The sequence below is a fragment of the Natator depressus genome, chromosome 26, assembly GCF_965152275.1.
Source record: "Natator depressus isolate rNatDep1 chromosome 26, rNatDep2.hap1, whole genome shotgun sequence".
Taxonomy (NCBI): domain Eukaryota; kingdom Metazoa; phylum Chordata; order Testudines; family Cheloniidae; genus Natator; species Natator depressus.
The window spans coordinates 5,240,874-5,264,003 of record NC_134259.1 but is presented as its reverse complement, the minus strand read 5'-3'; the positions used below and the strand labels follow the sequence as shown (position 1 = coordinate 5,264,003).

General features: G+C 42.7%; 1 protein-coding gene across 2 annotated transcripts in view; it reads right to left on the bottom strand.

Annotated features, from left to right (window-relative positions):
- Positions 1-23,130, bottom strand: part of XPO7 (exportin 7) — a 78,891-nt gene that overhangs the window by 24,143 nt on the left and 31,618 nt on the right. Inside the window, exons 2-10 of one of the 2 annotated variants that reach the window (XM_074939924.1) lie at positions 22,895-23,041; positions 20,690-20,783; positions 17,552-17,718; positions 14,161-14,253; positions 8,196-8,300; positions 5,627-5,792; positions 4,512-4,585; positions 2,276-2,395; positions 956-1,102 (exon numbers count right to left, since the gene is read on the bottom strand). In XM_074939924.1, coding sequence (XP_074796025.1) covers positions 956-1,102; positions 2,276-2,395; positions 4,512-4,585; positions 5,627-5,792; positions 8,196-8,300; positions 14,161-14,253; positions 17,552-17,718; positions 20,690-20,783; positions 22,895-23,041 — 1,113 coding nt within the window. The remainder of the gene's footprint in view (positions 1-955; positions 1,103-2,275; positions 2,396-4,511; positions 4,586-5,626; positions 5,793-8,195; positions 8,301-14,160; positions 14,254-17,551; positions 17,719-20,689; positions 20,784-22,894; positions 23,042-23,130) is intronic. The other variant, XM_074939925.1, reaches the window with a different exon arrangement.

Here is a 23,130-nt window from a genome sequence, read left to right as displayed (position 1 = left end):
TTAGATAGGGAACCTTGGTGCCCTCCCTCAATCCTAGCACCCGTCTTGTTGCTTTCTCGCCTCATTCATCTTAGCATTGGAGTGTAGTGAGGAAAACATGCACTGGTACTGCTAGGATACTGGCAGTGCAAGAGTCATCATCTGCTGAGCTCCATCTCTATCGTGGCTCCCTATGCTCAGTCCCTTCAGTGGTACACACCTTCCACAGCTCAGGGAAAGCCCCAAGAGGAGGACTGTCAAACTGCTGCACTAGACTTTCAATTCTGGAGACCTGGGTTAAAACAGGTTTTTCTTGAAATCATTTTGGTGGCCTGGTCCAGCCACTGCTGCTGGACTCCTACATAAGAAAACCAATTCTGTCCTAAAGGGAAGTTACACAGCTGCACAGTAATACGCATAGTTATTGACATTTACATTACATAAAGGCAATACTGAAATTCCCCTGAATTCACAAATCTTAACAACATTTGATATTTCTAAAAGCTACACACCCCCCAATTGTCTGCAGATCAAGCCTACCAGTTTGCAGTAGTTACCATGGAAGAATTTTTAAAATACCATTTTATTTTGTACAGAGATGTAGTTGTATGCTGCTGTGGGAACCTCTGCGTGATATTGATGGTGTTAGCAGTAGACCCACCCTCTACACTACATTTTAATAATGGGTTGATACATTACACTAAAATAACCCTGACTCAGCAGTTGCTACTGATTGGACATGGGAAAAACTCCAGAGCTGTAACTACAACCCTCCCCTCACGGGTTTTGCAGCCAGAGTTCATGGTATGATCAATATTGCACGGCCAGACTCTCCTGTTACAAAGCCTGTGCGGATGCTGCAGTCTTGTTGCCATTGGGCCTGACAAATTGGCATAGCCACTGCAAAGTAAATGCAAGGAGGGGAACTCCTCCACTTTGAGAAGTGCCAGCAAGGCCAAATGCAATGAGTTCCCACCTGTAGGCTGGTCACGGTGAAGTTGGCAATAAGTCGGATGACCTCAGGGTAGTTTTCCACCTTCACCAGCTCTCCCAGTTGATAGTTACTTTTTAATCGAGCCAGCAACCTGCAGAACTCATGGTAATTGTTTGGGTCTGACAAACTCTTGGGGAGGAAGAGAACAAACAATATGTCAAATCATGAGACAGGTAGCACTGTCTAGCATTTTTGAGCATAGGAATGGGAGTTTGGAGACCTGGTTTTTATTCCCAACTCTGCCACTGACTCACTGCGTGATTTGGCAAGTTATTTTATCACTCCGTGCCTCAGCTCCCCCATTTCTAAAAAAGGGGTAGGGCTTGCCCACCTCTAAATTGCTTGGAAATCCTTACATGCAAGTGCAAAGTATGATCTCTCAAAGCCACATAGTACAGATCACCAGCTAAAATGAAACCCTACCGTTTATGGCAGGCCTTGGAACATGTCTAATGTCTGGCACCCAAAACACCAGCCTGTAACACACTTAATTCACATTGGCAAACTACACAAGGTTTAAACCACAAGACTCAAGTATCATTCTTGATAAAAGGAAAGGTTAGCTTCTTCCAACACAGGTAAGTGATATTTAAGTGATTGGGAGCAGGAGACTAGAGGAAAGAAGTTAAAGACGACAGACGTTAAAATCATCTAGTCTTTCTTCCTTGGCCAGTGTAAGATTGTTCCCATAAGCATATTTTCAGCAGTTTTGTCCAGTGAAAGTCTCACTTCTCTGTTCTGCAGTGGAGTAAACCCCACCATTAGTCTCCCAAGCCTTATTGATATCAGTGCTGTGACGTTTACCATATATTTAGCCTAAATTTCATCCCGCTTTGTCTGGTTCTAGCCCTACATACTACACTAAACAATTCTCTTCCATCCCTGGGGTTTACACTTTTTAAACCTTCACCTCTGACCATTATTCTCTCCTTTACCTTTAGTCTCCCACTTAAATGAACTATACATATTTAGTTCAACAAACATTTTAGTTGCTCTTCTCTGATCTCCCATCATCTTCCTTTACATTTTTTTTGTAATGGGCATGTGACAGGTTCCCCCCAGGGTGGAACTGGGGTACATGCAATCCAATGAGATATTAATGTCTATCAGATCAAGACTTTTAGAATGATACCTCACAAGGCATACTTTGTACAAAACATATCCTAATTACATGACAGTGGTGAATATTGGAGTGCCAGGTTGAAAGAGGGTCCCCTGACAGAAGAGTAGTTTTTGGAAACAAATGTGGCAAATGCAGTAGAGAAAGAGCACTAAGACATACCTGGCTTCTGATATGCTCACCTGGGGGTTTTCCAGTATTCGTTTAACGCCATCAACGAGATGAGACAGGAACTTTGCTCTCTCTGCATTGTTAAAAAGGGATCTGCGGACAGAAGCTATCTGGACTAAGCAGGACAAGACCTAAAGGAAGCAAAAGGAATAAAGTGGAAAGATTTTATTCAGACTGAAGGGAATAGTTTGAGGAGTTGCTTCCCTTTCCAGAGAGAGTAGTTCATTCAAGTGTTCACGATACTCCTTAGCAATCAAACTCAGCTGCTATAGTTCAAAGGGTGGTTTTAAAACGAAACCACCTCCAAACATTCTCTCTATGAAAAGAGAAAAATAGGAGAAATCCAGTGGAAACAAGCAGGAGGGATTAAGAGACTACATTATACAGGGATCATCTCTCCAGCTTCATGGCTCAATGAACACCCAGCTTCAGGAAGGCCCTTCAAGCCTTAAACTCCATTACTATGTTACAGTCTCCACTGTGTTGTCATGTGGTGACAGAGAAAAAGGATTTCCCCAAATGGTGAAAGCAAAAATGCAGGTTGTGCCCTCTTATCTGACTCGTGTCATCTGCTATTGTGTGTAAACAAAGGCTGACTTGAAAAATACTGGCAGTGGGAGGAAAGCCTGCCAGCCTCTCCATACAAGAGTTTAACATGGTCTAGGGAAAATATGAGAGAAGGAAGAATGGCAAGATGCACATTTAAGTTAAAGCACTCCCATCTCAGCCTCTATTACATTTAAGCTGAAGGCAGATTTCAAGGATGCAGTTATGCAAATGAATCCATTACCACACTACTGAATGGTATTATGAACTTCAGGAACATTAGAAGCAAATTAATTATAGACTCTTTGCACTGAGGCAAGCCCCGATTCCCCCAACCAGCCGAATAGCTACCTGCTCTGCTGTTAAAGCCCCTCTGGTTCTTGCTTGCTCACACTTTTAATGATCAAAGCTCAGAGCAATTACTGGCTTAATTGTTTTAGATTTCTGCTTAACAGTGACACTTGTTCTTTAACTCTCTCCAATATTTGAGGCTTAAATCTCAGGCTTGGCTAGCACTATATAATGAAGTGACCAGCTCTGTCCTACCTCTCCTAGAAACATCCTTTTGAAGAAAGATCCTCCCTTTTCCAGCCAGTTAAGAAGTGTTTCCATTGCAGCATGCGTCTACGTTAACTAGGAAAAATATTTAGCCCACAGTATTTAAGTGCCTATATAAGCAACTGGTCCAGTTTTACCCCATGCTGAAATATTTAGTGCTTTTAAGGGAAACAATCTACCAATAGGGAAACTATGCAAGTTTCTCCCCTTCCTTCCTTCGCCTGTAATGACCAGCACTGGTGATAGCCAATTTTTAAGATTTCTGGAGCAAAGATGTTTAATGCTTTGTTGGGCTTCTCCCTGAACAGCACCTGAAGGGCATTTGCAGATTCTGCTTCCTACCATACCACAGACGCACACAGATCAGAGCAACTTCCAACTGAGAAACATCTTTGGGTGTGACTCTTGCTGACTGGCCAGCATAAGAGAGGTTTCCTAGATTTGAAAGCTTTATGCACATTGAGTCCAGCCACAGAGTGAGCAACTCCATGCACTGGCTCACTCTGTTATTGGATCACCTGGTTGCTGGTTGGCAGACAGTATTTTAAAAAGAAAACATCCAATCACGTGACTCCGTTACTTGGGCTGATGCTATTGACCCTTTCACCATGTGGTGAAACAGTCTTGTCCAGCGGAGAGAGAATGGGACTAGGGGTCAGGCTCTTGGCTTCTACCTCCAGCTTTGCCGCAGACTTGCTGTGTGATTTTGGGCAAGTCATTTCAACTCTCCGAGTAGCTTTCTCCACCTACAAAATGGTCATACCATCACCTAGCTCCCTCACGGGCAGTTGGGAGGCTTCATTCACTTACAGCACTTTGAGATTCTCAAATGGAAGGGGCAAAAGAAGGGCAGAGTAGCAGTATTTCATACAAATGAGGACTGCTTCTTAATCCACTCCAAAAACCCCTGGAGGTACCAAAACTATCAACACTAAAGAGCTTGGCACAGCTGCCCTTTGGTCTTTATGGGATAATACTATATTATCAAAATAAGCAACTGTTCTGAACATATTTTACATCATTTTAATCAAAAGGCCAATATCTCAGGCTCATATACGAATGAAGTCCTTAGATATGGCTCTCCCTGTGCTGTAAATGCTTTCTGATATTAGGGGTCATAAGAACCATGAACTCTGAACTCACCAGAGGTGAAAACGATGGAGGAATGGAATGATACAGGTCAAAAAACAACTGTAGGGTCGAGGAATCCAAGAATGCTGAAACAGACAGAAAGGAGCACCTTACTGTGGACATCTGCATTATTGCATTCTGTGGAGTACTTTGCTTACAAAGACACTTTTATGCTTGTCTGCCCAAAACTACAAAAGCATACACATTCTTTATGCTCGAAGAGATTACATTACGGAAATGTTTTCAAAGACTTATAGTGCTATACTCCAGAGCCTCCTCTTCCACAATACACATATTACGCTAGAGAAATAGAGCAGGGCATTTAAAGGAAGCAATCTGTGACTGCAGAATGACTGCTAAGGACCAGGAGGAGGTCAAAGATGGACACTGCTCCAGGTGTCCCTAAGCCCTGCCCCTGCCAGAAGCTGGGACTGGATGACAGGGCACGTATCACTCAAAGTGGCCCTGTTGTTTTAATTCCTTCTGAAGCATCTGGCACTAGCCACTCTCAGAGACAGGATGCTAGGCTAGATAGACCATTGGTGTGACGCAGTACAACCGTTATATCCTTAAGTGACAAGTGCAGAAGTACTGCCAAGTAGTGCAACATTGTCTTGACAATTGTCTAGTCAGGGAATCCCATTTTTAAAATGAGTGGCATGAGAGAAGCTCTGGATTTCAGAACTGACAGGGCTCCTTTCTGGCTTCTTTTCTTCCCTTCTACGAGAAGTGTACTGAAAAAAAAATGGAGCGGTCCACACAAGCCAAATTTGTGATTTCTGACGTTCACATAGCATAGGATTGAAGGGCCAGGAGGAAGGGTGCTTGTGTGCTTTCGGACCAGCCTTTACTAGCAAAAAGAATCACATCTGTAATCAGGTTAGTGGACAACAGGGCTGTACACCTGGTTTCCAGACACATAGGTCTATTTATATACTGTAGACCAGTGCTTCTCAAGCTATCTCATGTGGGGGACTGGCATTTTTCCCCCCAGTGTGCGCGCAGACTGGCAGCCAATGGCTCGCGGACCACCACTTTGAGTAGCACTGCTGTAGACAGAGCCTTGGCCAGCCATTTGGCACACTGAAGAAGGTACGCCTGCTTCCCCTTCCCCCCTGGAGCATTACCTGATCTCCAACTGGTTGGAATCTGCACTGTGCAGAGATCATCTGAGGACTCGTCTGTTGATGTGCCAATGAAATCGAAGTTCAGGCAATTGTGTGTGAGCTTGAGTAGCTGCATGAGCAGGCCGTGCTGGCTTTCATCATTCAAGTTCAGGTTCTTCCCTGAAGCCTACAGAACACAGTGGATAAAAAGAACAATGCGGTGGCTGAGCCAGGAGCACAACTGCACTTCAACAGGCGGGGACATTCGTAGGTATCACATGCCACCTTCATGTCAAGGCTGAGACACCACCTCAGACAACACCCTAAATATCCCTGGTGCCCCATACTTTTACAACAAAGAATCTGTATTTGGCTTTTTAGTCCTTACATAAAGAGGGTGGACAGTGCTTCCTTTTCACTCAGCAACAATGCTTGCCAGCCAGTAATTATTCTGGAAGATCCATCAGATTAGGAAATTCTCAGTTGGGTAGAACACAGGAAACACACTATCTGGTTGACATGCATTTATCAGCAGAGGCTCCTGTTACTCCATCACACTCTCCGGTAGGGAAACAAGCGCATTCACTATGTTGCACAAACAATCTGGATAAACCCTACTCCAGATTCAAAGCTCTGGGACTAGATACAAGGATTCTGAAGCAACACAAGGTGATTAGTGGGTTCATGATGCTAGATCAGCTCATAGCTGTTTTATAGCAGCACATAGGTCTGGAGTCTGGGGACAAACTAGAAGGCCTGTGCTTTGCACATTTGCTCTATGCTTTTCATAGAGAAACTAAACTTCTTCTACCCTAAATCTGCCACAAACTGATCTGGTCAGTTGCAATGGGACCCACTATACTGTTTCACTGATAGTTGGAATTGTCTGCCACAGTCACTCCAGAATGTCTACTAGATGGCATTGTTCTTCAATGACTGCCTAATTGCACTGCTTTATGACAGTGATATAGACATAATCATTAGCTCCTAGCAGCCCAATCCCTTGCTCCCTCCAAGGGAAAACAACTAGAGTCATTGGAGGATCACCCTGGAAACATCTGGTTTTATACACAGAAGCTTGTGCAAGCTGCCAAACAGATAAAGGAATAACTGGGGTAATGGGTATTAGTCACAGGAAAATAAGGACATTAAATAGGATAAAAGAAAACATCATGATTTGTCCTTAAAACTGGGGCATGGGGGCATCCAGGGAAACAAAAGCGGGATGACTGAGAGGTAAAGACACATAAAACTGGAGGCTGTATCCCCAATGAGTCATGTCATTCAAGCCTCCAAGTTTCATTTCATCTTGAGGGACAAATCACAAATAAATCATGCAGGCATATGTCACATACAAGAGTTTTCTAGGTAATATTTTAGTTTTAGTTATGAATCCATGGTAACATTAAAAAGGATAAAGGCAAGATAAACAAATCTTGTTAAACCCAAACTCTTTACCTGTATGACTAGCAGAACTAGAGATTATTCAGTCTGAAAGGTTTTTCCAAGTGAAACTTGTTCTTCACCCTTTATGCAGTTTGTTTACTTTAATACTTCACTCAGTTTAAAGGGTAAAACTAAACTGGTGAATTTCACGCTATTTCTATTCAGTGTTATTTCCCAGTTTTCACACACTGGCACAACACTAGTTGTGATCACGGTCCAACGGGATGTTGCCACTTTGAATGGATCTTGGGACCCTGTAGATCCATTTCTTATTTGGAACAGAAGCCAGGTGTGGAGTCAGGATTTTATCAGTGTAATTTCTTTTCTTACAAAAACATACACAATTGCTATGTTCTTGAATAGAGGTGGTAACAAACTGCCTCAGGCAACTGTCTCTTGCAGAAAAGCCTTTGGTAAACCACTGATGCCCTATTCCAAAAAGCACTTGCCTTGGACCTCTGCCTCTAGAATTCACACCAAACTACACATACCTTTTCCTTCTTCACTTTATACCTGGGAAACCACTAATTCAAGGCTCCCTTCAGACTGCATAGTCTGGGAAAGGTGGAAGGGCCATTAACCTTCCTTTTGTACAGCTGCTCAGCAGCACAAAGGAATTTTTGCAAGACCTAACAGTCCAGACAAGGGCCATGTCTATATTAGAATGTTGTTCCTGCTTTAATTATACCGGTATAGTAAAAGTGGTACGATTCCTCTTGTGGGAACGCAATTATATCACTATAACAGTGCTTCATACAGGAATAGCTATCCTGGTATGGAATGGGGGAAAATAAGCCATCCGAGGGGTTTTCATTTGAAAATTTTAAAAAGGTCATGACATTTCTATCTTCGGTTTGTATTGAACGAAGTGAATACACAAAACCTTAATCAGAGCCTGACTTACCTAGTAGGAAAATCAGGCTGTTCTATGACCTTGCCTGTAAACGAACACCTAAGCACTTCTGCAGTACAGAGATGTTATGAAGTGAAAGGTAGGAATCTAATCTGAAAATCTCCCTAAAGGCAGATGTGTGGAAAACTGCCACATCTAGAAAGAAAGGACTAGTTTCAATGAAGTTACAGCAGAAAGGCGTTTACTCCTAAGTTTGATACAGGCATTTGACCAGAACTGCAGTCTCCCTACCTGTTTCAGTAAGTTACACGAAAGCGTGAAGATATCAAATAAAGACGAGTCTCGGAACGAAGAGGCTATTTTCCTATGCTTGGTCAGGGGATGGGTGGTGTCCGCCTGGGTAGAGACACAAGCAACTTTTAGGACTAGTTTATAGGAAGGCAAGTAGAATTCACAGGAATGTTATTAATAAAACATTAGTGGCACACCAGGGCATTCCTCCCCCATAATTGCATTGCATCAGTTGATTAAACTGAAGGGACGTTCTCCAATTGTATTACAGTCTATTAACATAAAATAATGGTTCCTGTACTGCCATTAACTTTTTATTGAACTGCTAATAAAACGATATTACCTGTCTAGGGTACTAAGTGAGAACAATGTTCTGAAAATGCTTAAACACAGTGTTTCATGTCAAGCAAAAATTTTAAAGCAGGATTAAGGGTAAAATTTTCAACAGCACCTAAGTGATTTAGGAGGCTAAAGTCCATTTTCAAAAACAATTTAATTGTTAATGTCTAAATCATTTTTGAAAATGGAATGTCGGTAAAATTTTCCAGAAGTCCCCAATATCTAGTTTGGGGAACAGTTCTTGACCTACTTAAACTAGATCCACTAAATTATTCCTGATTGCCCCTTACTCTTTCCACTCCCATCTATGAAAATGCTGGCCAGATGCAGAGTCCTCTATCACCAGCCAATCACAGTCACAGTGAGAGCCAAATGACAAGATACATGGATGAACAGAAAGTTACAAGTTTCAGAGTAACAGCCGTGTTAGTCTGTATTCGTAAAAAGAAAAAAGAAAAGGAGTACTTGTGGCACCTTAGAGACTAACCAGTTTATTTGAGCATGAGCTTTCGTGAGCTACAGCTCACTTCATCGGATGCATAGCATATCGTGGAAACTGCAGAAGACATTATATACACACAGAAACCATGAAACAAAACTTCCTCCCACCCCACTGTCCTGCTGGTAACAGCTTATCTAAAGTGATCATCAAGGAGGGCCATTTCCAGCACAAATCCAGGTTTTCTCACCCTTCCCCCCCCCACAGACACACATACAAACTCACTCTCCTGCTGGTAATAGCCCATCCCTCTTTGAAACCTCTCTTTATAATGCGCATGATAATCAAGGTGGGTCATTTCCAGCACTAATCCAGGTTTTCTCACCCCCCCCCACACACCCCCCTCCAAAAACCACACACACAAACTCACTCTCCTGCTGGCAATAGCTCATCTTACAATGTGCACAGCAATAATCCAAGTTTAACCAGAACGTCTTGGGGGGGGGGGGGGGGGGTTTGTAGGAAAAAAACAAGGGGAGATAGGCTACCTTGCAATAATGACTTAGCCACTCCCAGTCTCTATTCAAGCCCAAATTAATAGTATCCAATTTGCAAATGAATTCCAATTCAGCAGTTTCTCGCTGGAGTCTGGATTTGAAGTTTTTTTGCTTTAAGATAGCGACCCTCATGTCTGTGATTGCGTGACCAGAGAGATTGAAGTGTTCTCCGACTGGTTTATGAATGTTATAATTCTTAACATCTGATTTGTGTCCATTTATTCTTTTACGTAGAGACTGTCCAGTTTGACCAATGTACATGGCAGAGGGGCATTGCTGGCACATGATGGCATATATCACATTGGTGGATGTGCAGGTGAACGAGCCTCTGATAGTGTGGCTGATGTTGTTAGGCCCTGTGATGGTGTTCCCTGAATAGATATGTGGGCACAGTTGGCAACGGGCTTTGTTGCAAGGATAGGTTCCTGGGTTAGTGGTTCTGTTGTGTGGTATGTGGTTGTTGGTGAGTATTCGCTTCAGGTTGGGGGGCTGTCTGTAGGCAAGGACTGGCCTTTCTCCCAAGATTTGTGAGAGTGTTGGGTCATCCTTCAGGATAGGTTGTAGATCCTTAATAATGCGTTGGAGGGGTTTTAGTTGGGGGCTGAAGGTGACGGCTAGTGGCGTTCTGTTATTTTCTTTGTTAGGCCTGTCCTGTAGTAGGTGACTTCTGGGAACTCTTCTGGTTAAACTTGGATTATTGCTGTGCACATTGTAAGATGAGCTATTGCCAGCAGGAGAGTGAGTTTGTGTGTGTGGTTTTTGGAGGGGGGTGTGTGTGTGTGGGGGGGGGGGGGTGAGAAAACCTGGATTAGTGCTGGAAATGACCCACCTTGATCATCATGCGCATTATAAAGAGAGGTTTCAAAGAGGGATGGGCTATTACCAGCAGGAGAGTGAGTTTGTATGTGTGTCTGTGTGTGTGTGTGTGTGTGGGGGGGGGGGGGGGGGGAAGGGTGAGAAAACCTGGATTTGTGCTGGAAATGGCCCTCCTTGATGATCACTTTAGATAAGCTGTTACCAGCAGGACAGTGGGGTGGGAGGAAGTTTTGTTTCATGGTCTCTGTGTGTATATAATGTCTTCTGCAGTTTCCACAATATGCTATGCATCCGATGAAGTGAGCTGTAGCTCACGAAAGCTCATGCTCAAATAAACTGGTTAGTCTCTAAGGTGCCACAAGTACTCCTTTTCTTTTTTCTTTTTAGAAAGTTACAAGAAGCCCTTTGCATTGGTGCCACTTTGGATCTGGCCATGTTTGTTTTTAAACTCACGTACAGGACCTGTAGCTGTACGACAATTAAGTATGCCATGTGTGTTAGGAAAAGTAGTAAGTGGATGTTGCTCGATATAGGATACCACAAGCACATATTAATTTGAGAAATGTGCTCTAAACACTGAATACAGTAAACTACAGTATTAGCACCAGAGATTTTTTTAAATTCTGAATATTGCAAAGCTGCATTAAAATAAATGATCTATTCCCCCAGAGGCCCATGGTGAATTACTTTTTGGTGTGCAAGTAAAATGTTCTTCCCCCACCCTTACAATCACTCATGGTACATGGGGAAAGAAGGCTTAAATGCCTACATAGACACATACTTAGCCTGAAACCTCCTCTCCATTCAGAGTTTCATTAACAAATTGGATACAATTAACTTAAGCTTGAATAGAGACTGGGAGTGGCTTAGTCATTATGCAAGGTAGCCTATTTCCCCTTGTTTTTTCCTACCCCCCCCCCCCCGATGTTCTTGTTAAACCCTGGATTTGTGCTGGAAATGGCCCACCTTGATTATCATACACAATGTAAGGAGAGTGGTCACTTTAGATAAGCTATTACCAGCAGGAGAGTGAGTTTGTGTGTGGGGGGGGGTGAGAAAACCTGGATTTGTGCTGGAAAATGGCCCAACTTGATTATCAGACACATTGTAAGGCGAGTGATCACTTTAGATAAGCTATTACCAGCAGGAGAGTGGGGTGGGAGGAGGTATTTTTTCATGCTTTTTGTGTGTATATAATAAGATCTTCTATACTTTCCACAGTATGCATCCGATGAAGTGAGCTGTAGCTCACAAAAGCTTATGCTCAAATAAATTGGTTAGTCTCTAAGGTGCCACAAGTACTCCTTTTCTTTTTGCGAATACAGACTAACACGGCTGTTACTCTAAAACCAGACTACTGCTTGTTACCCTCATTCATATACACTACTGATCACCTTCCATCTTATACAGCCCCCGTTAGTGTAGGATACAAGCACTTCACAACCTTTATTGTATTTATCCTCACAACACCCTCATGAGACAGGGCAGTGCCATTATCCCCATTGTGCAGATGGGGCATGGAGGCACAGAGAGACAGTCACCCGCCCAAGGGCGCGCACAGTTTGTGGAAGAGGAGAGAATTGAATCTACCTCTCCCCTGTCCCAGGGTAGCACCCTAACCACTGAACGGATATTCCTCTCATCTCTCTCCTATCAGTTATCTATTAGAGGAGGTCTGGAAAACAGGCATCCTGTATTCTCTGCATGCCCATTGCTGATCTCATGCACTTTTTGTAAGAGTCAGGATTTGCTTCACTGTTGCTGGTAAGTTTCCCAGCTCTCCAGTGTTGTGCCACATGCTGCAAGCCAGTTGGCTAATCCTCTCCCTATACTAGAGAAGGCAATATTTCAGTATGTGTATTGTTTGTACAGATCTTTGGGACAAAAAAAATGCTAGACTAGTGTAGATATTTTTATATACAAAAAAGTTACCACAAATTCACTTTAAGAAAAAAGACCCATACAAGTTACATGGTAATGAATCTGAAATTTATATAGTTATGAAACCCCAAATAAATCACCATCCACTGTATTTGCCACATACCAACACAGTGACTGCTTGCAAGTGAGCGTGCTTTTAGCAATGCAAGTGGTGGCAATTTCAGGAAGGTGTCTTTAACCCAAAGTGTATTTAGATAATATTTTGTGGCAGAATTATTCTCTTACATATTTAAACAAGAGATTCATGAATTATGGCCAAAATTTTCTAGCTTTGTTGCCTACAGCTAGGGATTTAAATATGGATTTAGGAAACAACTGGTGACAGAACTTTTTTGTTGATCCCCTCTCCTGTTAGGTGTTAGAACCCTGCAGGGAGATGCTGATCAATATATACTGATCCACTGTGTCTTGCTGGCTTGTTATTTTTGCCCTTGTTATTAGGGAGGTGGGAGTGGTTCTCTGGGCACAGGGAACAAAGGTCTGAGGCAGAGAGGTCTCCTGCAGGGAAACTGTAGAAGTATCCAAGGCGGAGGAGAAAGTCCCGCCACAAGTTTACAGTTACTTTGTTGTCTGAGTAACCAATGAAGCCAAATCCCAAGAAGTGAGGTAAATCTGGACTAAACACAATGGGTGGGAATAGATTCTGTTCAGAGCAGGGTGGGAGCTTCCAGGCTCCTAAACAAAAAAAGTGTCCCGATTTTTAGAGAAGCTGAACTTCACTGATTTCAGTGAGAGCGGTGGGTGCTTTGCACAGCTTTAGACACCAAAATGGGAAATTTCTGGCCTATATTGCCTGTACCTATCATTTTTAATTAAGTTATTCAACGCCATGGTAGAATTTCTCAGTTTCAAAGCCTGGGTTGTTTTCAAGTGTTTGCACATGTATTAGCAAAAGCAAAGTTAGTGTCCATATTAATGAGAATTTAAAAGGCTAAAACAAAACTAATTAGTATTAGTCCTCTCAGCAAAAGTCTAGATAATCTCTCTCATCTAAACTAGAAGGGTCCCCACGGAAAACTGCTCCTTGGGGTGACTGGTGGCAGTCTGACATGCACTAGTAATATCTGTCTGAAGGAGTCACAGCTAGAAAATAAATTGGGCTTTAGGAGTGTATGATTATTTCCGACCAATTAATGTCTCTAGTCCCCAGCTTTTCAAATAAATACCAGAGAGGAAACAAGATCTAGCAGAAATCGGACCATGGGACTGAAAGACAAGAACTCCAGAATCCTAGTCCTGCTTATGCCACTGATTCAAATGTAGACTTGGTCAAGTTACTTATCCTGTGTCCCTTTTTGCCCTGTCAGTCCCTCCCTCCTCCCCGCCCAAAAAACAACCCCAAAACAAAACCAAAAGTGTGTGAAATAGGGTCACTTGGTATTTGTAAGGCACACTGAACATGCAACATGCTAGGTATTTGGAAAGGAACTCAAAATATTTACCAGATTTGTTATGTTTATACTCTATTTATATCCCCATGAAGAAGTTATTGGAATGATTGACAATGCAAAAAGGGTTGTGAATTTTTTTAAAATGAGAATGCACAAAGTTAAAAAAAATGCATAGGAATGGAGGACAAAAGATGCTAATGATGCTTTGCTAATTCATGCTATGGGGCTTTATCCTTACAGGCAAGATTGTACTGGGCAGGAACCCATTTGCTATTTTAGTGTTGCTTCATTTTTATCATAGAGCATTACATCCAGGTACTGGAGAAGATGAGATGCTAAGAGCAGGAGATGGCAAAGAAATCCTTAGATCAGAAGAAATATCAATATCTTACCGCAAAAGCGCATGATAGCAAAAAATAAAAATCAGCACACAAACACACACACACAGCAGAACAATACAAATGAGAAAATTGGACACTTACTTCACTGAAGAAGGCTGTAGCACTTACTTGATTAATTTCATTCGTTAGCTGAGACAGAATTGTCACTCCTATGATGCAGTGTTCTACGCTATCCTGATGAGAGAGATTGGAGGGAAGAAGAGGAGGAATTAGCAGTGTCAGGTTGTTCTCGCCAGTTTTCACTGTAATTCTGAAGTCCTTCTGCCATGCAGAAGGAAGTACTTGCACACTGTAAATAAGATATATTTGGCTAGGTATGCAATGTCCTCGTAGAACAGTGATTGGAAAATGTTCAAGCACAATGTGTTTAAAAACCCAGGAGTTCTATATTTAGATGCATTTAAAAAAAAAATTCATATTATTTACAATTTGATATGTTTGCCAGACTTCTCAGCAGCTAACAATTTCTATGGAGTGCTCAAACAAAAATACACATGTTATTTAATGGCTCATCTATCTATCTATTCTAAATCACATTTTTGGTGCCTACTTACCCCTGATTCTTCAAAGATTTACATATGTGCTTACTTTCAAGTATTTAGTTCCACTGAAATCAGTGGTAAAGTTAAGTAAGTGCATAAATCTTTGCAGGACTGAGACCTTAGCTATCATGAAAGCTGCCAACTAACAGCTCTGAAAACTGAAGTCTTAGAGCCACAGAACTCCTGCAGCATGAGAAGTGGCAATTAAAATTTCCCCAACCACCACCCAATCAATATCTCACTCCTGACAATGAGGCCCCACCTCTAGCAGTCAAGGGAGTTCATTCTCCACAGCCCTTACAGTCTTTGGCTTCTCTTTTATAGACTTGACACATTGGCAGTCTTGATACAAAACACCTGCTCACTGGGAAGGAGACTTTACATACCAACTAACTTCACGTACAAGAGCTACCCTGGTCTCTTCTTTTGCCACAAGGAGTTCCCTTCCTGTAACTGGATGGCGTTCCCCAGCTCCACTTTTGGGGTTCCCCAGCTCCCGCCTGCACTAACTGTCCCAGTTTCTTCTCTCATCCGAGACTAAGTTCATCCCCTTTGCAGGAGTCCAAACACACTGCAGACTTGGTGGGGAAGAGGCTACAATCATAGGCCTCTGTTTTGAACAATGGCCTCAAGCATTAACATGATACTATGCGGCTGTATAGCCAGGAATCTTTGCTGAACTCATGACCGATAACCAAATACAGTCTTCAACATGCCTTAGGAGATGGAGTTGAGAGAAAAGCAACAGGATTGTCTCAAAAAGCTAGAAATCGTTTGAGCCGTTTATGGAAAGGTGTAACACTTCGGCATTGTAATATTTTCTAGATATCACTTCTTAAATTTTACGATCCTCACACTCATCATACTATTCTACTGTCTATCCAAATAAATAAATCCCACCATCACAATATAAAAGAGTCCCACTCTAGTTCCTTTCCTCTTCTCCCACTGCAGCCATGGACTCTGGGATTATTTACTACTACTTCCTTGTGGAAGTTGGATTGTTCAAAATGTTCAATTGGAGAAAAAAGTCAGCATTGAGAGCGTTGTGAGAACAGTGCGATTTTATGCCATGCTAGCCTCGTCTGGAAGAGAGTCCCACAGTTTGGGACTGCTGAAAAAATTCCATCTTCTGCCTGTAAAGCTAAGCTCTTGTGGGCAGGGACTGTCTTTTGACCATGTTTATACAGCTTCTAGCCCAATGGCTCTCTGATTACGATTGCAATAGCACCCTGAGACCCCAGTGTAAATATTTGCTAATAATCATGGGATGGGATGTTTCTACAGATATGTCAAGCCACGATGTTCCACATAATATCTGTGAAGATCTTCTATAACCAACCGCCCCACATCACACATACTTTTAAAACCTTCCTTTGTCACACACCAACTCATATCTTGCACTCTGCAGCCGATGAGTTGTAGCCAGTCTTTTTCCACTTCTTCACTGAAGCTATGTCGGCCAGCCAGAGCAATGAGAGGTTCCCCCACGCTTAGTCTCTTTTCTTAGAAGTACTACTCTGATGGTTGCCAGGAAATCCCAGGCAGAACATGAAAAATAACCCCCTCTCCTCCCTGTTGAATTTTAAAGGATCTCAAGGTTGGTACAGCCAAAATTAATTACCTAAAAAAACCCAGATACACCCAAACTGATTAAATGATAGTTTTCCCATACTAAAGGGTCCAAACTCAAAATTGAAGGCCCCGATGGTCCTGGCTTAATATAAAAGATTGGTATTTAAACAAACCAGGCAATTTGTCACACTCGCAGTAACGCAGCTGCAAGTGAGGTGAGGTGCACATATCCCCAGTTTAATGGGTAGTCATCCTGCTTTTCATTTTGGATGAATCATTTGGATTCGGGGCTTTGACAGAGGAATTACATACTTGGAATCCTAAAGTTCTGCCACATTATTTAATACTTATAGTTGTGACAAAGTTCCTCCTCTACCTTTGGTGGGTCTTGCGCTTATTGGCGGATTTGCTCGCCTTGGAGCTTCACAACAGCCCTCAGTTTGGTCGTTTTCATGACCCCACAGTCCAGGTCGACCCCTCCTGTGTCTGACCAGGAGTTGGGATTTTGGGGGGGGGGGGGGGGGGGGGGGGGACGGACCTGGACCCGCTCTCTACTCCGGGTTCCAGCCCAGGGCCCTGTGGAATGCAGCTGTTTAGAGTGCCTCCTGGAACAGCTGTGCGACAGCTACAACTCCCTGGGCTACTTCCCCATGGCCTCCTCCCAACACCTTCTTTATCCTCACCATAGGACCTTCCTCCTGGTGTCTGATGATGCTTCTACACCTCAGTCCTCCAACAGTCCACGTTCTCACTCTCAGCTCCTAGTGCCTCTTGCTCCCAGCTCCTTACCTGCGCACCACAAACTGAAGTGACCTCCTTTTTAAACCCAGGGTGCCCTGATTAGCCTGCCTTAATTGATTCTAGCAGCTTCTTGATTGGCTGCAGGTGTTCTAATCAGCCTGTCTGTCTTAATTGTCTCCAGAAGGTTCCTGATTGTTCTGGGACCTTCCCTGTTACCTTACCCAGGGAAAAGGGACCTACTTAACCTGGGGCTAATATATCTGCCTTCTCTTACTCTCCTGTAGCCATCTGGCCCGACCCTGTCACATAGCACACCATGAGTGCCAGGCACTTTACAGAAATCAAAATGACAGTCCCTATCCTGAAGGGCTTACAATCTCATATGGGACAGTTATCAAGACAGGTTGATTTTTAGATTTATCAACTTTGACAGGCCATACATACTAGAGCTCTTGAGGAGCAACAGCTAATGCAGTGGAAGTGGAAAAATAGCTACACACTTGCCCTGGTTCTCAGAGCATTATATGGCAACTCATGCACAACAAGAACACTCCGATCACACCAGGTTTTTGGTTCCCTCCCCGCCCCACTTTATTTTTAAAGGTGTCGCTGACCTGTAAAAACCTTGTGACATCTGTGATCACATTTCTGAAGACATATTCATCCTTCTGACAGTCAAACCAGCCCAACTTTGTGATCCTCGCATATAACTGAATTAGCGCTTGCGTTACAAAAGTTGCCAACTTTGGCCTGGTGGCAAGGTAGTTGAGCACATAGTTCCCTGCAAGACAAAAAAAGAAGAATAAAAATAAGGAAATTCCTAGACAAAGAGACTGTTAAGCTGAACATAAGGTTGTGAATCTGCATTAGGAAAAATACCTTTATAAAGCTTACACCGAAACACAGGAAACAAATCACCATGTTGAAAGCATGTAAATGCAGTTATGGTATCCAGACAACCATAACTGACCTTTTATTTCAGGTCTTTTTTGACAGACTAGTCACAATACAATACACCAAGGGTCTGGAGGTTCTAGAGATATGAAATTGTGGGTGGGTATTCATGTAGAACAGTTTCTTCCCACCCAAAAGTGTGTTGTTTTGTATCAGAAGAGGAATTTAGTCCTTTGTAAGAACACGTCTGGCAAGAACTGCTGAAAGGTTGAAGGACCTTTCCCTCAGGACAGGCTCCCCCAACACCAGGGCATTCCGTTGTCCAGTGAGAAAGGAGAAGCTGACTAACTCTGGCTTGGTAAAGCACCGATGACATGCTTTCTCAGGCACCCCAGACGGCAAGTCACCTTGCTATCCCACTCCTGCATCCAGCGTGACAGAGTCTTGTGTGTGGTAGCTGGGTGTCAGTCCTTCAGCCACTCTCACACACTTCTCAGGGCTCTGCAAGCCCTTACTCAGCCTTGCAGGTTAATAATAGGTGCACCCCAGGCCACGAACCACCCTGAAAACATCCCTCTCACCGGACACTCACAGTAATTAAAAGGTTCACTACTCCCAAGTGAGCAGTACATACACACTAGCTTGTTTGATTCAGCTGAGTATCAGCTCTAACATAACACAGCACTGTAATCTATGTATAGTAAAAACAAATGTAAGTTTATTAACAAAGGGAAAGATTTAAGGCACAGTTTGCACAGATAACAAAAACAACGGGTTACAAGTAAAAGAAAAGTATGAAATGCTTGCACTAGGCTAAGACTAAACTTTAACAGGCTGAACTTGTCTAGAGCAATTTCTCACCTATGGCCTTTCTTGCAGCATTTCAACCAAGGTTGGTTGAGATCCTGTTTTCTTTGATACAACTGCACTGCAGGGTCACTCGCTCAATTGCAAGATAAAAGAGGGATCCTTGTGCCTCTCTCTTATACCCCAGAGTCAGAAAGACTGCATGTGGTTTCCTTCCTGGTGTGCTGGCGCCAAAGTGTCTTCCCCCCACCCCCCCAAGTTTATTTCGCATTCCCCCTTGATCTGTTTTTCCTGTTGATTCTCATGTGTAAATGGGGCGTCTTTTGTGCTGGACTTTACAACGTTTGAATTACATATAAACAAACGAGGTAGGTGATTCCACTTCCCTTGTCTGGCAAAACCCGCTTGCCAACCGTTCCTGGGAGACAGATCTAAAACATTTTCACTATGTACATACAAACAACTTTTTAAATATCACCCGGGCATACATCACATAACTATTATGAGGATCCATATGACATAAGCTTCCATTTTACACCTCACACATACTATGAAAGCAGTGTGTTAGGAGTAGAAAGTTTGTAAGGCCTGATAAGAGATGCTGTTACAGAACAGTAAACCCTTTGCCAGTTGGGCAAAGAAGAGTCCCTACGGTCACAACCACACAAAGAAAAGGAGATACCATAGTTACTCTCCCAACAAGACACTAGTCAGAGATAGGCTTCTACCCCATCCCATCAGAATGACTCTCTCACAGGAACTACTGCAAGTGACAGGTGGAGTCCCACAAAGCATTCTCAATTCTGAAACCATATCTGCCATTCTCTGTCCGGTGGGGCTTGCACACGTGTTCAGGGTCCGATTGCTGTATTTGGCATTGGGAGGGAATTTTCCCCCTAAACAGATTGGCAGACACCCTTTGTTTTTTGCCTTCCTCTCCTGCATGGGGCATGCATCACTTGCAGGTTTAAACTAGTGTAAATGGTGAATTCTCTCCAATTGGAAGTCTTTAAATCATGATCTGAGGACTTCGGTAACTCAGCCAGAGGTTATGGTCTATTATAGGAGTAGGTGGGTGATGTTCTGTGGCCTGCAACGTGCAAGAGGTCAGACTACTTGATCACGATAGTCCCTTCTGACGTTAATGTTTATGAGTCTATATCCTTGGAAGAGACTGCCCAAGTGTCCTATTCATTCTGCCTTCCTTCCCTAAAAGAAGTGCATCAGTGCAATCAGACCTGCTCTATCACTCCTTAGCACAGATCACTGTCTGGAAAGACAGAACATACAGTAATCTGCGGTCACAATCGGGGTTTACTTTCAGCCTTGGATTACTAGAATTCTAGGTTTTCCAAGTTGCTTTCCACCTTGGCCCACTCTTTAGCGCTGACTAGGATCAGAGCTGTGGCTGAGCTCCTTTGATAGCAGCAGAGCTACGAAGCTCACCAGTCTCAGTTCAATGCAATTTCGTACAGACAAGAAAACAGGAAAGTTATCCCTGTACTGGGTCACAGGCAAAAAGCAGACTTTAGCCAGTATCTGTCTCCAATGTCTTGGGAGACAATGAACAGAAAGAAATCCCTCCCTTCTTCCCCCCCCCTCCCCCCCCACCCGGGCGAAGTAGAAGAACAAAAAAGGGCAAATACAAAATAATCACCTTTCCTAATAACTGGATTCATTAAGCTACCCCTTGCTAAAAGGAACAAGTAGGGAAGAGAAGGAATTAGGAGATGAATAGCTTAAATTTATAGAGAATTGAGTTACTATCTTAAAATTTGTTCATTCATAAGGCCACACATTTGTGATTACTTTGGACCTGGATAACTCCTATCTATCTGGCATTCAAACCCAGTAGTCTCTGGGCTAGGAAAAGATTATCTGACAGCAAAGTTGCCTTTTCGCTATACGTTTGAGGCTACCAATGTCCATAAATCTTAGTAGCTCGCAGAAAGACTTCCTGTCACAATGTGGTACTGTTAATTATTCATTATCCATAGTATTTGCTTGCTATGCCAATGGCTTGGCTAGAGAAAAGGAAGACTTCTACTTACGAATGTCTATTCGCTGTTCCAATGGCAGAGGGTTGTTTGTTCGTGACACAAGTTTTGTAAGGCATGTAGCTGCCAATAATTGGGAGTAGGAGGACTGTAAAGAAACGACACAACAAGCAGCGGTTTAATGTAAGTTTCAGTACAAAAGAGGACACAGCGGAAGACAAGGTGGTCGTGCACTACGTTAACCCAATAACTTTCAGGTCTCTGAAAACTTGGGCTTCAATATTAGCTCAGTTCACAAGTCTAAATGCTCTTGACTGCCTTAGTTCCTTGTTTCTGTATACACCAAGTTTATCCAAAATATTTTAAAAAGAACATCTAGGAGGCAAAAGATAACTGGGTGACAGCAGCAGCAGCATAACATGCCCCCCACCTGTGTGCCCCCACATAAGGGTGGAGAGAATTATGGCAAGCAGGAAGGAACAAGTGCCGATAGCAATATGCTGCAGGCGAGTGTTACCGCCCGCTCAGTCCTAGATTTTACACGAACACTTCAAACTCTTCCACTTGACTACAAAACAGGTTAGTTTTCCCTCCCCCTTCATATTTTATTTATGTATCATACAGAATAGCACTCGGACCAATGGACATTACTAATTTAATCTAGGGAATAGGATACAGATAATGTGAGTGAACCATCAGAAATCCTAGGCTGTATGAGATTCTGTGAATTGCGGGCAGTGTAACTGCAAGTGTTTCTTGTGTTAAATAATACCCAGTACTATAAAAAGGATTTGCCTCTATAACCTATTCCAAGAATCCAAGAGACCAGAAACCCATTTATAATAATATGCCCAAAGAGAGTTTAATGTAAGTGAGTCAGATCATCCAATTTGTGCATCAGCTTTACAAAATGGCAATCTGACACACACTACAGATACAAAACGGGTTATGTTCAAAGTAATATAGAGACTTCCCATTAGAATTGACCCCTCCTTTTTTCCCTGTGCTTGTTGCTGGTTCCTCCATGGTCAACACAAATGCAATTTGAAACCCAGAGATTAATTTACTTTTTATTCCAAAGAAATTAAGGAGTCCACACACAAAAAACTTACAATACAAAGAGATAAATAATTCAGCTCTTGTGTTCAGCTGGGACTACACTGCACAGTGCCCCATCTCATTCTGGTTCCTTGATCCTTTGAGACAGGATGGCTAATGTTTCCTGATTTTTTGTGAGCAAGGCACTGATCTAATAGACTCGAAGGGCTGAATGCACATTGGGCCATAAGTCAAGCCTCAAAAGGTCCTGTGACCAAGCAATTTTAAGCATAATTTATCCTGCCACAAAATGAATCAAGTGACCACTTAGAAGGGGGAAAAAAAAATACTGTAAAGATAAAAATGGTTATTTCCTCTGGTTGAAATTGTTGCTAGATTGCTTTGAGGACATTATTGGAGAGGCTAACCTTTGCTTTAAGAGATTCTTAGTAGTAAGATAAAATGGCCCAAAGCAAACGGCTGTTTTAATCCCATCTGAGTCTCAGATCTCATGCTGGGATTTTAATCTTTGATCACATCTTCCAAGCTATTTTAGAACTCCTAAAGCAGTGGAAATATGAAAATTTGCCTTTCAGAGTTAATGTTGTATTCTTAGATCAGGCTGCATAATAGGTTGGCCCATAAGATTAATCAAGAACCCATCTATCAAAAGACAGGTTCTTTTCCATGTGATTCACACTATAAACAGACGCACGGACAAAACTGGAATGATCGTGCAACAGTACCTCTCTTGCTAGAAGTGTTAGTGACACTTTAGCCCAAATTCACACACTGTTTCCTAGCATGGTTATAGAGTCCTACTTTGTGTTCCCACTCACAATAACCCCTTCCACACTTCATCTCCCCACAACCCACCCAACAACTAACAACTACGCTATATCAAGTCTGGACCACATTTCATAACTGTGTTTAAGCATACTTATCTTTGTGGATTAGATGTGCTTTAGGATCTAAGCAGGATTCCTCAAAAGGGAAACCTCTTAGTGGGTACACTCCAATTTTTTCTAAACCAATAGAAAATGCAGGACCAACGGAAGGTTTAAGTCTGGTATGCAGAAGACGTTCGTGAATATTACACGTTCCAGCTTACTGGGTATGCAGAACCTAATGTGCTCCCTGTTTCATTCAGAGCATTCACCCAAAATGCCAAAATTTGAATGCCAGTTCGTTTGAATCTGATTATTATTATTTTCTACGTACACTTCCTCTCTCAAGGAGGAGCTGGCACTTGCTCAGGCAGTCCGGGCTGTTGGTGAACTCGACCAAGGCTTTCTCTGCCTGGAGCCGCGTTGCAGTGTCTGTAGTTTCGTACAGCTGCTTGCACAGGTTCTCGAGCTGGGCTAGGCTCTGTAATGGAATGACCACGGGGGGGAGAAGAAAAAAAAAATCAGTTAAAACAATAATATTTCTTGTTACAGGTTTGTTCGGGAGCGACT